Raw genomic sequence first — 20,544 nt, forward strand, 5'->3', positions numbered from 1 at the left:
TATGCAAATCATCTTCTCAGTGGGCTCATCAACAGACAAATGGAGATTTCAGCTTGGACACAAACAGGGACTCTTACCACTGGCAGATCTGAACTGTTTCAACGGTTGAAACAGTGACAAGCAGACCACTGTAGATTTATACATTCTAACTCAGAAAGAAAGACTCTGTAAACCAGAGTCTGTGGTTGCCATGAAACCTGCTTCCAGAAAGGTCTTGGTCTACCCGCCACACTCCAGAGGGGATGAAGGCTCAGAACTTTAAGGGCACACAAAGGCTGGGTGCTCAAGGATTTCCGTGTTTCAGATGGGGTCTTTGTGGACTGCGTGGGAAATGTACCCCAAGCTGTAGGCAGTAGACTTACAGATAAACTTTTACAAGACTGCACATCCATAAATGGAAGACTTTTTACAGGTATCTAAAAGGTTAGTTTCAGAGAACGATTTGGAGCCATTCAGAATAATGGTAGAAACAACTAGCACGACGTACCAGTTTACAAAAGCACTTCCACAACCATTTGTATGTTTGAGGCGGGAAGCCCCATAAAAAGACTGGCAGGACTCCTATGCAGGGCCACTGCTCTCCTCCCACTAGCGTCCAGTTCCCTGGCCCAGAGGCTTTATGTCACTTTTTGCCTCCAAAGCGGCTAACTTATACCTAGAATTCTATTGGTTCCCTGAGCTCACTTTCCTTCACTCCTAATTGGTTACTACTCTCACTCCTGATTGGTTATTACTCTCACTTCTGATTGGTCCACTTCCCTAACTTCTGATTGGTCCATTTGTAGTACTTCATTTGCATGGAGCTCACTCCTGATTGGGCTATTTCTACAAAGCTTGTTCCTGGTTGGTCAATTTGTTGTACTTTATTTGCATATGATGTTGCAAAGTGTAAAACTGACAGCCTATAAAAGGCCTGTGTAAACCTACAGACGGGATCCAGAGTTTGAAGTGTTAACTCCTGTGGGTCCACTGGCATGATAAACCTGAGTTCTCCAACTCTTTGAGTGCTGTTTGGTCTGTCGCCCAGATCCAGGTTGCTGTCACAACTGAGCTATAACACCGAGCTGTAACACATTTTTCCACAACAATTTGACCTCCAGAGCAACTCTCTTATGAAAGGTAGCATTATCCTCAGTTTACAGATGGGAACACCGAGTCTTAGAAAGATGGATGATTTATCCAAAGTGGCATAATTAGTAACAGCCCAACTTAGGTTCATACCTCCTGAGTATAAAATTTTTTCACTTTTTCTCATTGTTCAGCCTAAGTCCTAGATGGACCTGAAAATTTACATGTTGGCTTTATTTCTTCCTCCCTGATGATGTTTCTCCAATTTCTTTTTAATAGTATGAAAATCAAGCTCTTATGTTTGGAAAATGGGGCACTTCTGGATTAGTCGGTCGTCATAAATTTTCTGACGTCACAGGGAAAATCAAACTCAAGAGGGAATTCTTTTTGCCTCCAAAAGGCTGGGAATGGGAAGGAGACTGGATGGTTGATCCTGAAAGGAGGTAAGTTTTTCTGTGAAAAAAAGGATAATCATGAAGCCTTTCCCTAGAAATTGCTAAATGAATCTTCTCCACTATCATTCTTCATATTTACGTAACACCCGCTGAGTAGAGTCTATAGAAATTCATAAAAATTGAAAGATGTCATCAATGTCCCATAATAAGACAATCATAAAAAAAACCTGATACTAATATTATTGAGAATATGTACTATGTGAATATGTCAAGTAGGGTGCTAAGCACCAGTATCATCTTATTAGATCTGGATTACAGTCCTACAAGATAGAAGTGTCAAAAATCATGAAGAGTCTGAGATTTTTATCCTACTTAGAAGCTAGCAGGGGCACCTGCCACAGTCTCATGGATGCTGGCAGGAGATACAAGACTCGAGTCAGAGACAAAGGGCTTTGTTACCCACAGCAAATAGCAGTACCAGAGTATGCTTTGTTACCCACAGCAAATAGCAGTACCAGAGTATCAACATTTGCTCTCATCCTCTGGGCCCCAATTCCCACAGGGTGACAAAAAGAGGGCCTGGTAACACTTGCCTGTGAAGTGGATTGTTTGATAGGAGAGGAACCCTGAGCTTAGGGCACCTGAATCCTTTATAATGGGTAATAAGCATGCTGACCCTTTGCTCTGGAGAGAGACGCTATGCCTCCCAAAGTTGTCCCATATAAACATCCTTGAAAAGATAGTCTGTAACAAAAGCTGTAGGGCTTGTGTTTAGAAATGCAAGCAACTCACAAAGAATTATCTCCCAACAAAAAACAGTATTATCTCCACTTTACAGATGAGGAAACTGAGACCTAAAGGGATTAAGTCACTTGTCCAAAGGCACAGATTGTGAGTGAGTGGTATAGCCAGGGCTAGAATCCAGGTCTAGCCTGGGCACCAAGACCACCTCTCAACTCTTACGCTGGAAAGTCTGCAGGAAACAGTAGAGGGTACACTTTAAATGGATGAATTGGATGGTATGTGAATTACATGTCAAAAGCAATTGTTAAAAAGAAAGCAAAAAAGGAAGAGTCCATGGGGCAAGCATGTTGGGGGTCTGGGGGAAGTCAAAGCCTGGTTTTCTAAGTGTTGCCAACAGCATTGGAACCAGAAAGCCCTCCTCTCTCCACCTCATGACAGTGTACTTGCGTTTGGAAGAAACAAGCTTGTAAAGTTGAATTTTAAGACCTCAAGCTAGGGTAGGGTATAACTCAAGTGGTAGAGTGCATGTTTAGCTCTGGATTCAATCCTAAGTACTTCCATTAAAAAAAAAAAACTAATAATAAATAAGTAGATGTGATTTTTTTTGAGGTCCTGAGTTCCATCCCCAGTACCTCAATTAAAAAAACAAAAACAAAAACCTAACAATAAATAAGTAGACCTTATTTTTTTTAACATTCAAAAAAAAGTTTGTTGACAGTTTATTGGGCACCACGATAAAAATCAAAGATAATTAAGATATTGTCTCCAATTTTAATTTTTTTAAACTTTATTGTGGTATAATTTCTGTACCGTAAACTACGTATATTTCAGATATACAATTTGATGAATTTTGATAGATATGTACACCTATAAAACCACCACCACAATCAAGATACATATTTCCATCACTCCCTAAGAGGTGCAAATTTTGAACTCAGTTTATCCCTTCCCACCTCCTTTACCCCCTGGTAAGCGTTAAGTCTGTTCTCTATGACCTAATGACCTCCCCCTCCCCCAACAAAAAATTTAATTTAGTTAAAAAAAAAAAAGACCTCAAACTAGAATTTGCTCTCTCCACATTTGTTTCCTATAACCACACAGGCATTAAGGAAGGAGGGAAATGAGTATGCTGGATCTGGTCTGTTAAGACCAAGTGTTTGCACGTGATTGCTTTTAATCCAGGACAGCTTGTTCTGGGTGGAGTTGGGATTGCCGGTGAGGAGGAGGGGCATGGGATTTGAATTGGAAAGAAGGAAGGAGGGTAGGTTAGTGAGCCCCGGGAAAGGTGAGAGGAATTGGGGTTGGAAAAGCAGAAGGTCAGAGCTGGATGGGACCCAAGAGGTGGCAGCCAGTTCTCTTCGCCTCTGGGGCCCAGAGAAGTGATGGGCAAGCCCACTTTATACAAATGGTTGGAACTTTTTGTTTTCTGACTTGTTTCCAGGGCTTGCTTCTTAGGGGAGGGTACAGCAGGGAAAAGATGTAGAGCCAGTAAAGGCGAAAGAAACCTCTCTTGAGTGCATTCCTGGCAGAAGACTTAAGTCAAAGTTGGACCCTCTGTACTTTCCTCTCTGGGTTGTGAAAATAGTTCCAAATCCAAGAGGAAAACTGGCATGTCAGGGAGTCAGTATGGATTTCTCAAGTGCCCAAATGGACACTGGAGGCTTAAATGACCTGGTTTGGCTGTTGGACTAGGAACCATCCAGAAAATCTAAACTCCTCCCTTCAGTTAATGTTACGTAGACCAAGGAAGCCGTGAGTAAAAGTTTCCCCACTTGACCCAGGAGACTGTGTCCACTCCGTTTTTAAAAATAGGGAGAATGAAGGAAGACGACTCTCTGTTCTTTTGAACTGTTAGCCAAGAGTCTTGCTGAGAAAAAGCCGAACAGCCCTGAACTGAAGCAGAAACCTGGAAGCCTGGTCCCCAGAAGCCGCCGGCAAGGCTGCTTTCCCAGTCCCCGCCCTAATTACCCGGCAGGAGCAACCCCGCTCGTTTGAGACGTTCTCTGTAATTTGGGTCTCATTGTTCCGGCCCCTCTTCAAAGGAACGTCAAAAGCTGTTAGTACAAAGAGGAGTTTGGAGTGGAAAACCCAACGGGGTAGGGTGAGGGGGAAACGGGTGCCACCCCCGGGGTGCGGATGCTTCCCGGCTGTTGGAAATAGCGGGGGTAGTCGGTGAGCGGTTCACCTTCGGTAACACGAGCCCCCTGGCCCACAGCTTGCTGACCGAAGCGGATGCGGGTCACACGGAGTTCACGGATGAAGTGTATCAGAACGAGAGTCGCTACCCTGGCGGCGAGTGGAAGCCAGCAGAGGACACCTACACAGACGCGGTGAGCACCCGCTCCCCGGATAAGTCCTGATGCATGAGCTTTGTGAAAGCATCTGTGAGTCCACCAACGCCAAGGCAGGCTTCCCTGTCTCTTCTGCTCCATCCCCTGTTCCGAACAGCCCTCATTTATAACTCAAACCCCCAAAGTGCACTGGTGATTATTTCCTAGAGAAAAGAGACTGGGTCTGTTTAACTAGATGATGTACTTGGGAAAGTCTGGTAAATTGTGCAATTTTTTGCTATAAATATTTATTTACTATTTAACTTATTTTAAAAATCATAACATCGAATGCTTCTGTCTTTAGAATGTTCAAACAGCATAAAAGGAAATGAAAACTAATTCTTCTCCCTGATCCATATCCCACCCCCTAGAGATAACCATTGATAACAGTCTTCTGTTCATATACAAATATTTAATTTTTTTCCTCACCTAAAGAGAATTGTGTTGTTACGCCCTTCATTGTTGTTTTTGTTTTTGTTTTTGTTTTTTTAAGAACGGTGATAAAGCAGCATCACCTGGCGAGCTCACATGCCCTCCAGGTTGGGAATGGGAAGATGACGCGTGGGTCTATGACATTAATCGTGCAGTGGATGAGAGAGGTAACATTTTAGATCTGTTACCTGACCGGCGGCTCTGCAGCAAGGCCTTGGTTAAAAAGTTTCCTTGGGAGGGAGGAGTCTCACCCCTTTTGGTCTAAGACAGCCAGGTGCATGGTGTTGTTACCTGTGGCTATTCAGATGCACAATCTGAAAGACGAGCAAGTGCTTGGACAAGTGCAGGGTGGGGGGCCACCAAGAGTGAAAGATACAAGGTAACAGGGTACCAGGTGGCTGGGCTTTGAGATGCTGGGGACCCCAGATGAGAATTTGGGAAGGAATTGGAGTTTGGATTTTCTCTAAAAACCAAACCAGACCCTCCCTGGAAACATCCCACTCAGGGGCCTCGTAGCTCAGAAAGAACTGCAAAATGCCTTAAAAGTCATCCTGTTCAGCAATAATGCAGACTACTGACACAGCTTCTGGTGATGGTATTGTTTATTCTTTTCTATGAATAATAATCTGAAGTTAAATGAGCTATAACATTTAGAATTATTGAAAAAGAAAATTTGATTTTTTAATTTCTTATAAGAGGGAGTAGGACACAGAAAGAACTAGCAATGATAAAGATTTCGATTGGATTATAAATTCCTTGATGATCTCAGTGTACACCTGGCCTTATAATAATAAACATTGAGTACAAACTGTATGTTAATCATGGTCCTAGTGCTTTGCATGCATGATTTTGATTAATTCTTTTTAAGAGGGTTTATTTTACCTTTATGCTGGGAAAATCGAGCTATAAGCAGGTTTATTAACTTGCAAGAAACTTTATAAATAATAAACGAGCAGCAGGTGGTGGTGCTGGGATTTGAACCCAGGCTATTGACTATATATTCTTCATCACTGTCCTCATCTGCCCCTTATATCGTGCTTGATTCTTAGATGCACTCAATTACCACGAATGACTAGAAGTAGAAACATGAAGGAGAGAACCCATGGCCACAAAGGAAGCTTTTTAAAGAGGGATCCAGGGGACTTGGACTGTATTCAGTTTGGCTGATTCAGTCACAACAGAAGAGAATGTTGGAGGGCGAAGAGTGATGGAGGGTTTCCTGGAACTTTATTTGGCAGCCTGGCAAATGCATCTCTTTTTGATAACCATTCACAAACTCTATTCCAGGCTGGGAGTATGGAATTACCATTCCTCCTGATAATAAGCCCAAATCCTGGGTCGCAGCGGAGAAAATGTATCATACTCACAGACGGCGAAGGCTGGTCCGAAAACGCAAGAAAGACTTAACACAAACCACTTCAAGTACTGCAAGGGTAAGAGGGGCGATGGGAGGCAGCTGGGCTGGGGCTCTGACTTCCAGGCCACACAGAACCGCGGTTAACCCGGCTCTTTCTACAGCAACCATTTGCCAATCAAGGGCCCGATGCTTTGCTCAAGGGTTCTCAAAGCATACACCCACCCCAGACCTACTGATTTAGGAACTCTGGGGGTGGAGCCCAGCAATCTGGGTTTCAACAAATAAGTCTTCAGGTGATTCTGAAGTGGGCTAAATAATGTGGCCCACTCAAGAGGCGGTAATAGAAACTATTTTCGTAGCAGAATGTAGTTAGTGGCAAGAGCTCAGGACTGGGAATAAGACACCTAAGGATTCAATTCCTGGCTTCATTTCCTTTCTCATCTGCAATCATGTATCTAATTAGGGTATTACAGGCATAAATGGAATAATAAGAAATTAAGTGGAACAATAATACAGTAACAATGAGTGGCATGTTTTGTGTGCCTTCTGTCGTGGTAGGTACTGAATATGCATCATCTACAACCCACAAATTTGCATTTTATCTCATTTTACAGATAAGGCTCACAGAGGTTAAATAGATTTGCTCTAGGCCACGTGTCTAGTACGTGATAGAGTATTTGCCCAGGCTAAACCTATTCCAAATAGGAACTCGTTCTGTTCCACAAAGTGCTTGACTCATTGTGGATGCGAGGAAGTGACTTTATTTTAGACAGTGAGCTTCTAAGTTCTTCTGTGGTTCCGAAGATAGAAACCATAGTCATCTTTGCATCCTTCTCGCTAGCTCAGGAACTTGTTCCTAATCAGTAATGAAGTGGAACAAATGAGATGATGAAAGAATATTTTTTCAATCACCCCTATCCTGATGGGGTCAGAAGTTTCTCGAGGCACTTGACTCCCTCCTTTTACGTGAGAGCACCAGCATGAAGTGGAAAGAACACTAAGTCACCAGTCAGAAGACTGGAAACGTGGTCCAGTTCTACCAAAAAGTATTGTTGAGACTTTGATCATGGTCCCTAACCTGCCTCACTCCTGGCTGCGTGAAGTATTTCAGTGCCAACTAGTAACACTGCAAGAGGGTCAATTACAAGATTGTGCTGGACTTGGATTTTGTTTATTCAGTTAAAAAAAACAGTGCCTACAATGATAATAACCTACATGGAGCTCTTATTCCTGAAATCATAAATATTCAATATTATTTTACATCTACTAAATCTAGTCATACTTTTAAGATACCGACATAAAATGTCTACCACTAATGTGGTCAGCTACATGAGGGCAAGGACTCTGTCTTTTTCTTCACGGCTTCCTCCGCTCTTAACCTAATCCCTGTCACATAGTAGGCACTCGTATTTCTTGAATGAATTGAATAAAACATTGAAAACCGAGATCATTTATATATAAACAGTTTTCAGATAAAAAGTAATATACTCATTCAATAGTCGTTATTACAGAAATAATACAGCCTGATTTATCATCTGACTATTAGTCATAGAAGCTATTAGCTGAGACAAGGCATTTAAACCCTGGCGAGGGTGGTATTTTTTCCCTTTCATGTAGAAAATGGAGATGACAATGTTTCCCAGACTGTATTGCAATAGCAATGGTCTTATGAGCAAATGAAGTGAGAGAAGAGACAGCAGTTTGGAAAAGAATCCGTTTACTTTACCCTCCTCCCCCACCCACTGCCAAGTCTGAATAAGGTGCCCGCCTGGTGGTACAGGCGCCGTCTTGGCAACATCTCGTTTCACTTGAATTGCCTGCTCATCTCTCTGTATCCCTGCAGTCCCTCAGCTCTTCAAGGGCAGGAGGCATGTGTGTTTTGTTCTCTGTTGTATCCCTGGCTCTTAGCACAGTGCCTGGAACAGAGCAGATTTTCAGTACGTATTTGTTGATTGATCAGATAATCTGCTTTATCAATATAGGGCATGTTGTTATTATGATTAGTATCATTAAATGTTTCATTTCTGTTTCAGGCCGTGGAAGAATATGAAGACAGGGAGGGCTGGGAATATGCCTCTTTAATTGGCTGGAAATTTCACTGGAAACAGCGTAGTTCAGATACCTTTCGCCGCAGACGCTGGAGGAGGAAAATGGCACCTTCAGAAACACACGGTGCAGCTGCCATCTTTAAACTTGAAGGCGCCCTTGTAAGTAACACGTAGCCAAGCTGAATATTGGCATAGGGAACATAGGAGTGTTGGATATGACACCATTGACTCTGTAGGGGTCCGTCCAGTACTGCAAGGCCACACGTAATTTGCGAAAAGCCACGCATCCTAGGAGCTCAATAATTCTCATAGAATGAACAGACCTTTAGCATACGAAGGGTTCTACGAAGTCTGTCTGCAGACACACCTGTTTAATGCTGTTTCATCTAGCATTTTCCAAATATATCTGTTCCAAAACCTTTGCTGTAGGTGACATCTGTTAACATCCCAGGTACAGGTTCTTGGGCTCATATTTGGAAACTACAACTGTTTAACAAACCAAGAAAGTTAAATATACAGACGTGAGGGGGAGGAGAACAGAAGGATGGCTACACAATTAGAGAACGATTCATATGGAAGTACAGTAAAAAGGCAGAGTGAAAAAAAGCAGAGAGGCGGCAAGGTTGAGTAAGAGAGCGGAGGTGATGGGGTTAGAACAGTGCGGCGGTCGGGGATCATTTCCAAACACAAGCTATTTTTATATTTCTACACACTGACCCTTCTCTGTCCTCCTCCCACTGTTCTTCCCCTTTCTCCTCCCTTATAATCCTCACATTTTTTCTTTCAGGAGCAGGGTTTGGTAAACCTGGCCTTGAGGCAGAAAGGCTGGTTTCAACCTCCTGCTCTGTCTCTGTCCAGCTAAGTGACCATGGGGACGTCACTTTCTGTCTTGGGCTTTATTCACCTTTAAAAATGGAGTGATTAAATGAAGAAAATCTCTTTTAAAAGCAACCATTCCGTTTGTTTGCAGTTCTTGCCTCTTTGTTTTTCCGGCATTGTTCATTGGTTTTTCTGCCTCTTTAGGGCGCAGACACTACGGAGGATGGAGATGAAAAGAGTGTAGAAAAACAGAAGCACAGCGCCACCACTGTGTTTGGAGCAAACACTCCCATTGTTTCCTGTAATTTTGACAGTAAGTATTAACCATGTGTTAGTGAATTTCACTTCTACAACTTTCATCTCCAGAGAACTCATCAAATCACCAAATATGATAAAAATCACTTTATGCAAATGTGACTTTAATTTTCTTTGCTTGACGGAGATGATTTTTAGAAGTACAGTTTTAAGAAATATATTTGGGGTGGCGGGTGGTCAGACCATTGATTTTAACACGATTGGTTTGGTTAGTACTCATTCCCTCTGTTAAGCTCACCCAAAAGATGGTTTTAATTGGGAAAAAAAGTACGAAAAGGTAAGGTTGGTTTTAATGATAACCTTCAGGAATTTGGGGATGAGGCAGACCTACTCTGTAATAATGATAGCAAATATTCATGTAGGTCTTTGCGTGTGCCAGGCACTATATATATGCTAACTCATTTAAGCCTTTTAACGACCCTAGAAGGTAGGTACTGTTACTGTTCTTAGTTTTACAGGTGAGGAAACCAAGGTGCAGAAAGATTAAAGAACTTAACCAAGATCTTAACAGCTTGTAAGCAGTAAAGAGATTTGAACTCAGGTAGTCTGGTTCCTAGAACCTGTGTAGTGAATCACGATGCTCTATTGCCTCTCAAATCGTGTGTTAACGGGACGGGGAGGGGTGGCAATGTAATGGAGAGGGTTGTATATGCATTCATGTAATAAAGATAAGGAGTAAAAAGTCTTTGAAATATCAAAAAATGTTTAGCAGATTAACTGCTTCCTTGACCTGGTGTATAGAAAGTCCAATTTCTATAACTCCTGGAGACCCAGTGTCATTTTAAAGGTCAGCCATGACAAGCAGTACCCTAAATCCAGGTAGTTTAGACCAGGAGTATGTTCTCCTGATTGACACACTTGCATTGAGCTTACTTTAGAATTGTTTTAAAAGTTTCATTTTGCAGGAAGCAGATTTACTTTGGGAAGACACATCATCACCATGATGTGTGCTCTTTACTGTGGGGAAATAGATTTGGGTGACTCACTCATGTGAAACATACATTATCTCCAAATAGAAAAATAGCAGTTTACAGTGTTGTGTTTCTTGGAAGTGACCTCCATCCCGTCCCTTTCAGGGGTCTACATTTACCATCTGCGCTGCTATATCTATCAAGCCAGAAACCTCATGGCTCTGGACAAGGATAGCTTTTCAGGTAAAGGAAAAAAAAAAATCTCCATCTCACATGTTATGATGCAGTGGGCTAGCTTGATTCTGCTTTTCATCAGGTTGTTCCTTTTAGTTATTTCTAACAACAACAACTACTTTGCATACTGAGATTAGTTTGATATGCACGAAGTTGCATGAATTGCTCAGTCACTGGATCGTCACTGAGTATGTCGAGCACAGAGGCTGAGGGCTGGAGACGACATGTGGTCTATTCATACTAATAATCATCGATTGATTAAGTTATAAATACACCGAAATGAAAAGCAATTTCTGCTCTCTTTATACCAGTAGCTCTGGTTTTAAGCTCTGGGCTCTTGGGTTGATGGGTAAGTTAAGACCTCTCTGTACTTTTGGTCACTCTCCTAAGTTGACAGAGAGATCACAATGTCACCCACTCCCCTGCAAACCGGAGGCAGTTTGGAGTCCGTCTCGCCCTCCTCTGCTGCCTGCTCCCCTGATTACCAGCACCGTCAAACTATGAGGCCTCATCACCCCTCACACTGATACTCCAGCCGGCCTTGTTGCCTTTAGACTGGTTCTAGGAGGGCAGTTGTGGGCGCCTGCTGCTGGGAGGTTTGTGCTGTTGCTGGTGGGACCATGAGTAGTTCTGGGCTACCTGGGCTGTTTGGGGAGCTATCTGCTGCAGACCTGAAGGCCAGCAGAGCTTCCTGGGCCTTCCATGGAGACAGCTCCAAGAGCATTTGCCTGACGCTGTGACAAGATCACATCAATTGTGAGGTGTGTCCCGAGCACTAACATTAACCAACATTTGTGAACGGTTTCCTTTGTTGACAAGTTAAAGCAGATTCAAGCTTATTTCTGTAATACGTATCTCCAAGTTTTTGAAGGTATTTTTGAATATTCAAATATTCACCACCAGGGGGCACTCAATCATTGAAAGTCAAATTTAACTTCATGACTAAAGTTGCATAAAACTCTAAGCACATTCCTTGCAATTTGAGATGTAAGATATGTCATCAGGGCAAAAGCAAGGAATCCCATTCATAGGACGCTGCAGAGCTCAAAGCCAAGCACTTTTTTGGCTTATGTGGAAACTTCAAGTTAGACATTAGGCTATTGCCCAGATAGGTCAGCTCCCAAGCAATTGCAAAAAGGGTGAAATTATTTAGCATGTAGGAGAGATGGATTACTTCTTTTTTTTCTTATCTTTTTCCAGCTGTATTGAGGTTTAGTTGACAAATAAAGTTGTAATATATTTAAAGTGTACAGTGTGATCATTTGATACACGTACACATTGTGAAAGGATTCCTACAATTGAGTGAACACATTTGTCTCACATGTTTACCTGTTTTGTGTGCATGTGCAAGCGAGAACACTTGAGCTCTACTCTCTTAGCAAATTTCAGTTACACACTGTTAGCTATAGTCACCAGGTTATACATTAGGTCCACAGGCCTCATTCATCTTATAGATGAAATTTATACTCTTTTACTAACTTTTTTCCATTTCCCCTGCCTCCAGCCCCTGGCACCACCATTGTACTCCCCCTTTCTGTGAGTTTGATTTGTTTTTTTGTTTGTTTTTGATTCCGTATATAAGTGATACCATATAGGATTTGTCTTTCTCCGATGTATTTCACTTAGTATAATGTCCTCCAAGTTCACCCATGTTGTTACAAATGGCAGGACTTCCTTCTTTTCTTAGGCTGAATTATGTTTCATTGTGTGTGTGTATATATAGATATATTTTTCTCTATCTGTTCACCCATAGGTTGCCTGTCATTTCATTGATAATCTCCTTTGCTGTGCAGAACCTTTTTAATTTGATGTGGTCCTGCTTGTTTATTTTTGCTTTTGTTGCCTTTGCTCTTGGTGTCAAATTCAAAAAATCATTGCCAAGACCACTGTCAAGGAGCTTACACCCTCTGTTCCTTCCAGGAGTCTTACGATTTCAGACTTAAGCCATGGCTGCACTATTATTCTCTTTTTCTGTTTTAGATCCATATGCTCACATCTCCTTCCTTCATCGGAGTAAGACCACTGAGATCATCCACTCAACTCTCAATCCCACTTGGGACCAAACGATTATATTTGATGAAATTGAAATTTATGGGGAACCCCAAACAGTCCTACAGAACCCACCCAAGGTTACCATCGAACTTTTTGACAATGACCAAGTGGTAGGTGATTTAGAATTTCTAAAATGGCTTGCGGGATGATGGAAGTTTATAGGGATGTTTGTCGGGGGATTTAAGGATTGCTTGTTTCTCTAGGGCAAAGATGAATTTTTAGGGCGAAGCATGTGCTCTCCTCTGGTGAAACTAAACTCAGAAATGGATGTCACACCCAAACTTCTCTGGTACCCAGTAATGAATGGAGACAAGACTTGTGGGGAAGTCCTTGTAACTGCGGAGCTGATTCTAAGGCACAAGGTACTTACTGAGTTCTCACTCAGTAAATTTATTTTTATTCAGAGTAGCTGCTTAAAGACTGGTTAACAACTCCAGGCACTGTTTACTTGAATTAAAGGGAGGCACGGACATTTCTATGTTTGTTTTGCAGGATGGCTCCAACCTTCCCATTCTCCCCTCGCAGAGGGCACCGAATCTGTACATGGTTCCCCAGGGCATCAGGCCTGTGGTTCAGCTCACTGCTATTGAGGTAGGTGCTCTCTGTTTCATTGATCAAATCAAATGGACATGGCTCTGGGACTGGAATCTTTCATATAAGAAATGGAACCTTGTTGCATATTCTCTTGCTGTCTCCAACTTCCTGTAGAATTTGTCCAGAAAATTGAAATATTCATGGGAAGAGAAGGCTTGTGGAGACAGTAAGAACAAGTTAGTCCCTGGCTGATACAAATTACTGTGTACAGAATAGATAAATAACAAGGCCCTGTGGTTATAGCATGGGGAACTGTCATCCATGGCTTGTAGTAACCTGTAATGAAAAAGAGTATGTATGTATATGTGTAACCAGATCACCACACTGTACACCAGGAACTAATACAACACTGTAAATCAACTATACTTCAATTATAAAAATTTTTTAAATAAATTTAAAAAAAAGTCAATCCCAACATTCCTAAGGGAATCTAGAATTCTCTCTTACTGGGAGCCAGTGGACTTCTGAGTTTCCCGGGCCAACTGGGGAACCAGGAGAGAGGAGACAGACTCGGGACAGCATGTCTGCTTGTGCAGAGGAGAGGGTGCCCGAGAGGGAGGTGGAGATGGAGACAGGGAAGGGGAGGGTGGGAACTGGTGCTGTGTCGGACAGCCAGAGCAGACACGGGCCAGTGGAGCTGGACGGACGGTGTCTGGCCCACTGTTGAGGCCTCCTCCTTTCCAGTTAAGCAGCTGTTATCTGGAGATGTCTGTTCTCAGGCTGTCTGGCTAAGACTGAGGCAGATGGCGTTAAACAGCAGCTAGTAGTTTTGAATGCTTGCGTGTCAGACAGTGTGCTGAGAAGTTTACACGTGATCCATAGAATAGCCCTCTGACAGGTGATGCTCCCAGTCCTGTTTGCAGAGGAGGCAGAGAGGTTACTGGCTTGCCCGAGTTCTCAGAGCTGTGATGTGCACAGCCAGGATTTGGTCCCTGCACTCGTACCTGCCCTGCCTTTTAGCGGTTCAGGTACGAGAAGGAAAGGGGCAAAAATGCTTTCTCTGTACGACCTGCAGGCTTCTGAGGGTGACATGCTCAGAGAGCTTGGGCAAATCTGCACACTCAGGCTTAAGGAATTTAGCAGTGCTTCAGAAAGAATTGCTCCTTTTGAATAGTATTTGTAATCCGCGGGGCTTCCTTCCCTTCTCTATACACCGTGTTCTTAGATCCTGGCTTGGGGCTTAAGGAATATGAAGAACTACCAGATGGCTTCCATCACATCCCCCAGTCTCATTGTGGAGTGCGGAGGGGAGAGGGTAGAATCCGTGGTGATCAAAAACCTTAAGAAGACGCCCAACTTTCCAAGTTCTGTTCTCTTCATGAAAGTGGTAAAGTATCAAGACTCTGGGATCATCCGTGTGTGTTGAATAGCTGGGCTGTACTTGAAAAATGAATATATACAAATCACATGCATATGTTATACATATTTAGAAAGTCTGACAACAAATAGAGAAACCCCGCCTTGTAGTCAGCTTGTCTGTGACGTTTTGCCCTTAGATTCTCGTACTGTAGTGATAGTTTCTCAAAGCTTCAAACCACCCTAGTGACACAGAAATATCTGTGAGCAATACTAATATATTTCTCCATAGAACTTTCCATCCATTCAGCTCTCTATAACCGGCTCTGGTCAATCCCCTGAGAGCAGAATATTAACCCTCAGTTGTGCCCCTGCAGGTGTACATGGACCAGAACCCTCCAGATAGTGATTGGCAGTCTGGGGAGGGGGCAGTTGTGGAGTGATGGGGTGATGGGGCCAGATCCTAACAGCCTGCACCCCGCCTCCCAGTGCCCCTGTGATGGCGCCCACTTAGGTCCATTGAAGTCACCCTCTGATTATTAGAAATGTGACAGCCTCAGATCCAGTTCACAGTCCCCATCTGAGATCATAGATGAGCACCAACTGGATGCTCTGAGCCAGAATCCCAAAATGACCCCTGGGCCACTCCACCCATCCTTGTCCACTTTTCAGCCTCTTCCCACCTCCCAACTCCTAGTCTGGAATCTAGCCTCAGTCAGCAGAGGTAAGGAAAGCCACTCGGTCTACCCCAGCAAGGACAGAGGTGGAAATCACCCGAACCACACATCAGGCAGGCCCGAGGCCAGCCCAGAATCCCCCAATCAGACAATGTCACCAAGGCCACCACCTTCCATGTGGAGGAACCAGGAGGCATCAAGGGAGAATGCGCATCCCATTTTGGCACAGAACTTCCAGGGCTCAAAGACTCCCAAGCCACAGTTATTTCCTTTGCAGGGTCATTTTTATCTTGATGCTTTCTGAATTTTAACATTCTAATTAAATGCTGACTTCACGCCCTGTTATAGAGCAGAGCCAGGTACTAAGGTACAATTCTAAGTGCTTCACATCTGTTAATTCAGCAGCCCTCCTATGACTGAGGAGATCACTGGGACATGGAAAAGTTCCCTAAGATCGTGCCACTGTCAGTGGCAGGGCCAGGATTGGATCCCTGGCCCAGCGCTCAGGGCCCTTGAGCACCAGGCTGTTTGTCACCGAACTGCTTACTGTGGGTCCCCTGGGCTCTACCAAATGGGCAGAAAGAACCTGGGCTGGTCCCTCTGGGGGGAGTCCATTGGCAAAGCCACCCTTGTCAGGTCACAGAGAAGTGACACCCACCTCTGTGACCCCCAGTTCTTGCCCAAGGAGGAGTTGTACATGCCTCCCCTGGTGATCAAGGTCATCGACCACCGGCAGTTTGGACGCAAGCCTGTCGTGGGCCAGTGCACCATCGACCGCCTGGACCGCTTTCGTTGCGACCCTTATGCTGGAAAGGAGGATATTGTGCCCCAGCTGAAAGGTAAATAACATCCTGGGACTTTTCCTGTTGGTCTGACTTAGTCTTTACAAACGTCTCAAGGTAAGTACTCATCGTCCGGGTTTTGCATATGAGGACACGGTGTGATATGCAGTGCGTGTGTAACTTTCCCAAGTTAATACGGTTTATAAGTAGCAGAGCCACCCTTGAATTGTGTCCTCGTTTGGGGGGACCCAGCACTCATGCTCTTACCTTTGAATTATCCTGCCCCTGGTTGAACGTGAGACTTCTCTTTTGTGTTGTCCAGCAGGGAAGACAGACAAGGCAGTGGGTGATTGTGATTGTGGTTTGGTGTGATAAATATTTTGATGGGGAAAGACAGAGGCCTGTCCGTGAGCAATGAGGGAGCGGGGCATTTTTATTTTAAATTGCTTTCTATCTGTTGTTCCACCTCATTAATGTACCACAACGTTGTTGTGATATCATTTGAAAGGTATGATTTCATTGTTATCCATCGAGGCAAAACTAGCACCTACTTACTGAGTTTAAATGCCTTGTTTCAGGCCACTTAATAAGTAAATGATCGAGCAGGACGTAATACCTACCTTAGAGTTCTAGACTCAAAAATGACTAATGAGTAGCATTTTGCTCTTATTTATTCAGTAATTACTTGTTTTGTAGCTTACCATGTGCCAGGGACTGTGTTCAGGGCTGGGGACTGGGTCTATTCGGTGAACAAGATAGCAGGGCCCCTAGGCTCATGAGAGACTAGACCTCGTGGAGAACAGACCATCAGCGGATCATTAATAGCCTCAAGACTGAAACATGTCTCTGTTTGAGCACCTGGGCTGCTAACCAGTTCTACTTAATCTTCCATAAGGCTTGGTCTTGCTTCTGCAGAGCCTCTGAAACTCATCTGTTCTGGAGGTCTGAGCATCCTATATCCCTGATTTAGAGAAGTAAAAAAAAATCCAGTCACACTTGAGCAAAACCCTACAGGTGTTTATCCACGAGTTTCCCACGCAGAGCATTTTGTGCTGAATTGATGATGCCTAAAACAGTAACATTTTTATAACAGTAAGCATGAATGTAACTGCAGGCATTCTCTTATTTGGGGTTACTTAAGGAAGAGAAGCCGTTTTCCTACTGTCTTTCCTACTGCTTTCAGGAGTGAAAGTTCTTTGATACAAATATGGAAAATTATTAGGAAGGTACAAATGCTACAGATTTTCTCTGGCCCCAGAATTGCTTGTGTGGACCTATTGGTGTCTATTGGTCAGGGGGAGGCAGAGGTCTCCTGGTTGGTGATTCTGTGGAGTTAATGTGAAGTGTGATGAGGTCTTCAGAGAGCCCCTGGAGAGGAAAATCCTTAAGAGTTTGGGGAGCTCAGTATTCCCAGACTGGCATCTATTATATTCGATCAAGCTGGTCCTTTCTTCAAACCAAATTGAACTAAGAGTTGGGAGTGTGCTCTGTTGGCCAAGTATTGGAAGCACACAGTCACTTTCCCCCAAGGTTCTGTTTACACGCGGGTGGTAAAGCTGCTAATAGAAGAAGGAACTTGCGAGCAGCTATGTTCCAGCATCCTGCTCTCCTGGCTGTGCCGTTGTTCTGTGTTGCCGCAGTCATCAGGAGTTGGGGGACCGCTGATAGACTTGGGAGGGGAGTGCTGCGTGGATGTACAACGACCTAGCAACAGCGCAGCAACTGGCGTATCCTAGATGCTCAGTACATGTCTGTCTCCACTTGCCCAGGGTTCCCCTAATCATTTCTCTGACATTTATTGAGGACCCACTTTGCTCTGGGCTGTGGTATGATGGTTAAAACACAAACTTTGGGGTCAGACAGACCTAGGTTACTTATTTCCACTTGCTATTAATTACCCAACCAGGAGCAAATTACTTGCTGCCTCTTGGCCTCAGTTTGTTTTTTCATCTTTATAATGGGGATAATGGCGCATATGCACATACTCTACAGGATTATTGAGGGATTAGATGAGACCATATGTGTAAGTAAAGGGTTCAGCCCACTGCCTGGCACATGGTCGGTACCTAAAAAAAATGTGTCTTCCTTCCTTTATATTCTGTATATCAATTGCCCAGGTGGGTTACACAGAAAGTTCTTTTGGCTTGCTGGAATTTATTCTGTGTGTTCTGGCCTCTTGCTCGATGTCTGGCTGCCTGCTGCCTTCTTCCGCAAACAGTGGCTGCACCTCTCAGCCCACCCCGCCCCAGGCTGAGGCTTTGGTACCCGCTTCAGCTGAACCAAACCTGGCAAGCCCCTGGGGCTGTTCCTGAGCTCTTGCTCTTACCCTAAAATCCAGAGCCACAAATATCCTGGGCTTTAAGCCAGAACGTGTGCCTTTTCCCTCTGCATACACTGTGAGAACCAAGGCTGAACGAGCCATTGCAACTTCCACCCTGAAATGTACAGCCATTCACCTGGCTTGGCTTCGCTGTGTCTTGGAACAGATTCCTTGAAAAGGAGGCTCTTTCAGTGTAGCTTCCCCCCGACCCCGACCTCACTCCTGTATCCTCTACAGACATGAATTGACACAATTCTGTTTTTCTGTGCTACCTTTGCATAGGTGCTGGGCTAATTGTCTAGGATAAAAGGAAAACATGGGCCGTACAGCCCCCTAAAAATGTCTGAAACCATATCACATTTTGGGAAAAGTGATAAACTGCTGGGTTATTTTTCTACCTTTGGGTGTGGTCTTCTCCATTCCTTAAGTCTCATCCCAGAGCAAACTCTACCATCCACTCTGTGGCTGTCTAACTTGAACTTCGAGTAGCATGTTCACCACTGTATTTTTGTAAGTGTCTTAGATTATGAAATTGTTTGTCTTGCAGCCTCCTTTCTGTCCACCGCGCCCTGCCGGGACGTCATTATCGAAATAGAAGACACCAAACCATTACTGGCTTCAAAGGTAGGCTTCAGAACTGACCATTGGATGATGTCAGTTTTATCTTACAGGTGTCTAAGCATTGGGGATGAATTCAGTCAAACCACTGGGGGAATTCACTGCAATTAAAATAATCAAACCAACTTACCATGGTTAAGAACCTGAATCTTGCGTTCTTTAGTAGCTATGATGACAATGTGTGGACTAATGTCCTCTACCCTTAGTCACTCAGGATACTTAAAATAATATCCAGGTCCATGCCCCACCCTCCAGGAGGGAGGGGGACCTAGACATCAGCATATTTAAAAAAATTTTTTTTGGAAGGGGGTAGGTAATTGGATTTTTTTTCTTAAAACTTATTTTTCTTTTTCAGTTTTCTTAGGTAGAATTATTACAGTTTGACTGCACATATACATTATATCGCATGTCAATACATATAGGGATTTATTTATTTTTAGTGGAGGTACTGGGGATTGAATCCAGGACCTCATGCATACTAAGCATGCACTCTACCACTGAGCTACACCCTCCCCACTGACATCAGCGTATTTTAAATCTAGTGATTCTAATGTGCAGGCAGGTCTGAGAACCACCAGTGTGGACAGTGTTAGTGGGTATCATTTGCAAGAAAGAGAAATTTCAGGAGCAAATACACAGCATTGCAACATTCAGTGCAAGGGTGCATGTAACACACTCGTGTTTTTTCCTACATGGAACAGAAGTGTCATGGATTTTCAGTGACTCTATTTGTCAGTGTATGAGATATCCCTGATTTTACATTCACTGTGGTTTCAAAGTCAAGAAATTGGTGGAAATGCTCACTCAGGACCATATTTTAAAACCATTCTAGCCAATTTGACAAGAAGGAAAGGGGAAAAAAGAGTTCTCAGCCCAGAATAAAGAAAACATCAGCTATCTCTCTGTTTCTGTTGGCATTCATGATAGGCTTTCACAGCATGTTCTAATGTGCAAACTGGCCGAAAAGTGCACATGATTGCACTTTAATGTGTTACGTCCATAAACAGTGCCTTAAAAAAAAATCCACTCTCTTCCCATTGCATTAAACTCACTAACAAGTGGACCATATTAACTGTGGTCTCCACAGCCAGCACTGTGTAGCAGTGTGTTTGATTCTGTTCCTGGAGAATCCTCCACAGTCAGAAATGATAAATACCAAATTTGCAAAACCACTATGTTCACTTTAAACACAACCCCAAATAGTCCTAATAAAACAGTAGTAGCCTGGGGAGAAGTGAAGTACCATAGACTTAAGATCCTGTATGTGCATTTTCACAACTCTGGAAAAAGGCAGTTTCAGACCCTGTTCTGTAATCTGCCTCCAGCTCTCCTACCTCCCATGGTCAATCAGTTCTCTGTGCCCTCCACATTTCACATCTTGCATCTCACATCTCTCTGTAGCCCTAGGTATGGGAGAGCAAGAAGAATAAAGCCAGTCCACGCCCCATCCTCATTGATATCGTAACAGTAGTTACCAGATAAGGCTTCTTTCAACACAGTGTGAAAGCTCAGTTTACAGCTTATAGAATTTAAGTTGCAGCCTAGCAGGATT

General features: G+C 43.5%; 1 protein-coding gene across 5 annotated transcripts in view; it reads left to right on the forward strand.

Annotated features, from left to right (window-relative positions):
* The window catches only part of MYOF (myoferlin), a 148,155-nt gene that overhangs the window by 91,081 nt on the left and 36,530 nt on the right, over positions 1-20,544 (forward strand). For all 5 annotated transcript variants that reach the window (XR_004323874.1, XM_014558348.2, XM_014558349.2 and 2 more), the window contains 13 exons: positions 1,348-1,511; positions 4,423-4,537; positions 5,031-5,136; positions 6,257-6,402; positions 8,360-8,533; positions 9,398-9,506; positions 10,585-10,662; positions 12,634-12,815; positions 12,909-13,067; positions 13,198-13,296; positions 14,465-14,626; positions 15,946-16,111; positions 18,922-18,998. Coding sequence is in view for 4 of the 5 variants with exons in the window: in XM_014558348.2 (XP_014413834.2) it covers positions 1,348-1,511; positions 4,423-4,537; positions 5,031-5,136; positions 6,257-6,402; positions 8,360-8,533; positions 9,398-9,506; positions 10,585-10,662; positions 12,634-12,815; positions 12,909-13,067; positions 13,198-13,296; positions 14,465-14,626; positions 15,946-16,111; positions 18,922-18,998 (1,737 nt within the window). In the remaining variant the exon portion in view is untranslated. The remainder of the gene's footprint in view (positions 1-1,347; positions 1,512-4,422; positions 4,538-5,030; positions 5,137-6,256; positions 6,403-8,359; positions 8,534-9,397; positions 9,507-10,584; positions 10,663-12,633; positions 12,816-12,908; positions 13,068-13,197; positions 13,297-14,464; positions 14,627-15,945; positions 16,112-18,921; positions 18,999-20,544) is intronic.

Source organism: Camelus ferus, chromosome 11 (genome assembly GCF_009834535.1).
Source record: "Camelus ferus isolate YT-003-E chromosome 11, BCGSAC_Cfer_1.0, whole genome shotgun sequence".
Classification (NCBI taxonomy): Eukaryota; Metazoa; Chordata; class Mammalia; order Artiodactyla; family Camelidae; genus Camelus; species Camelus ferus.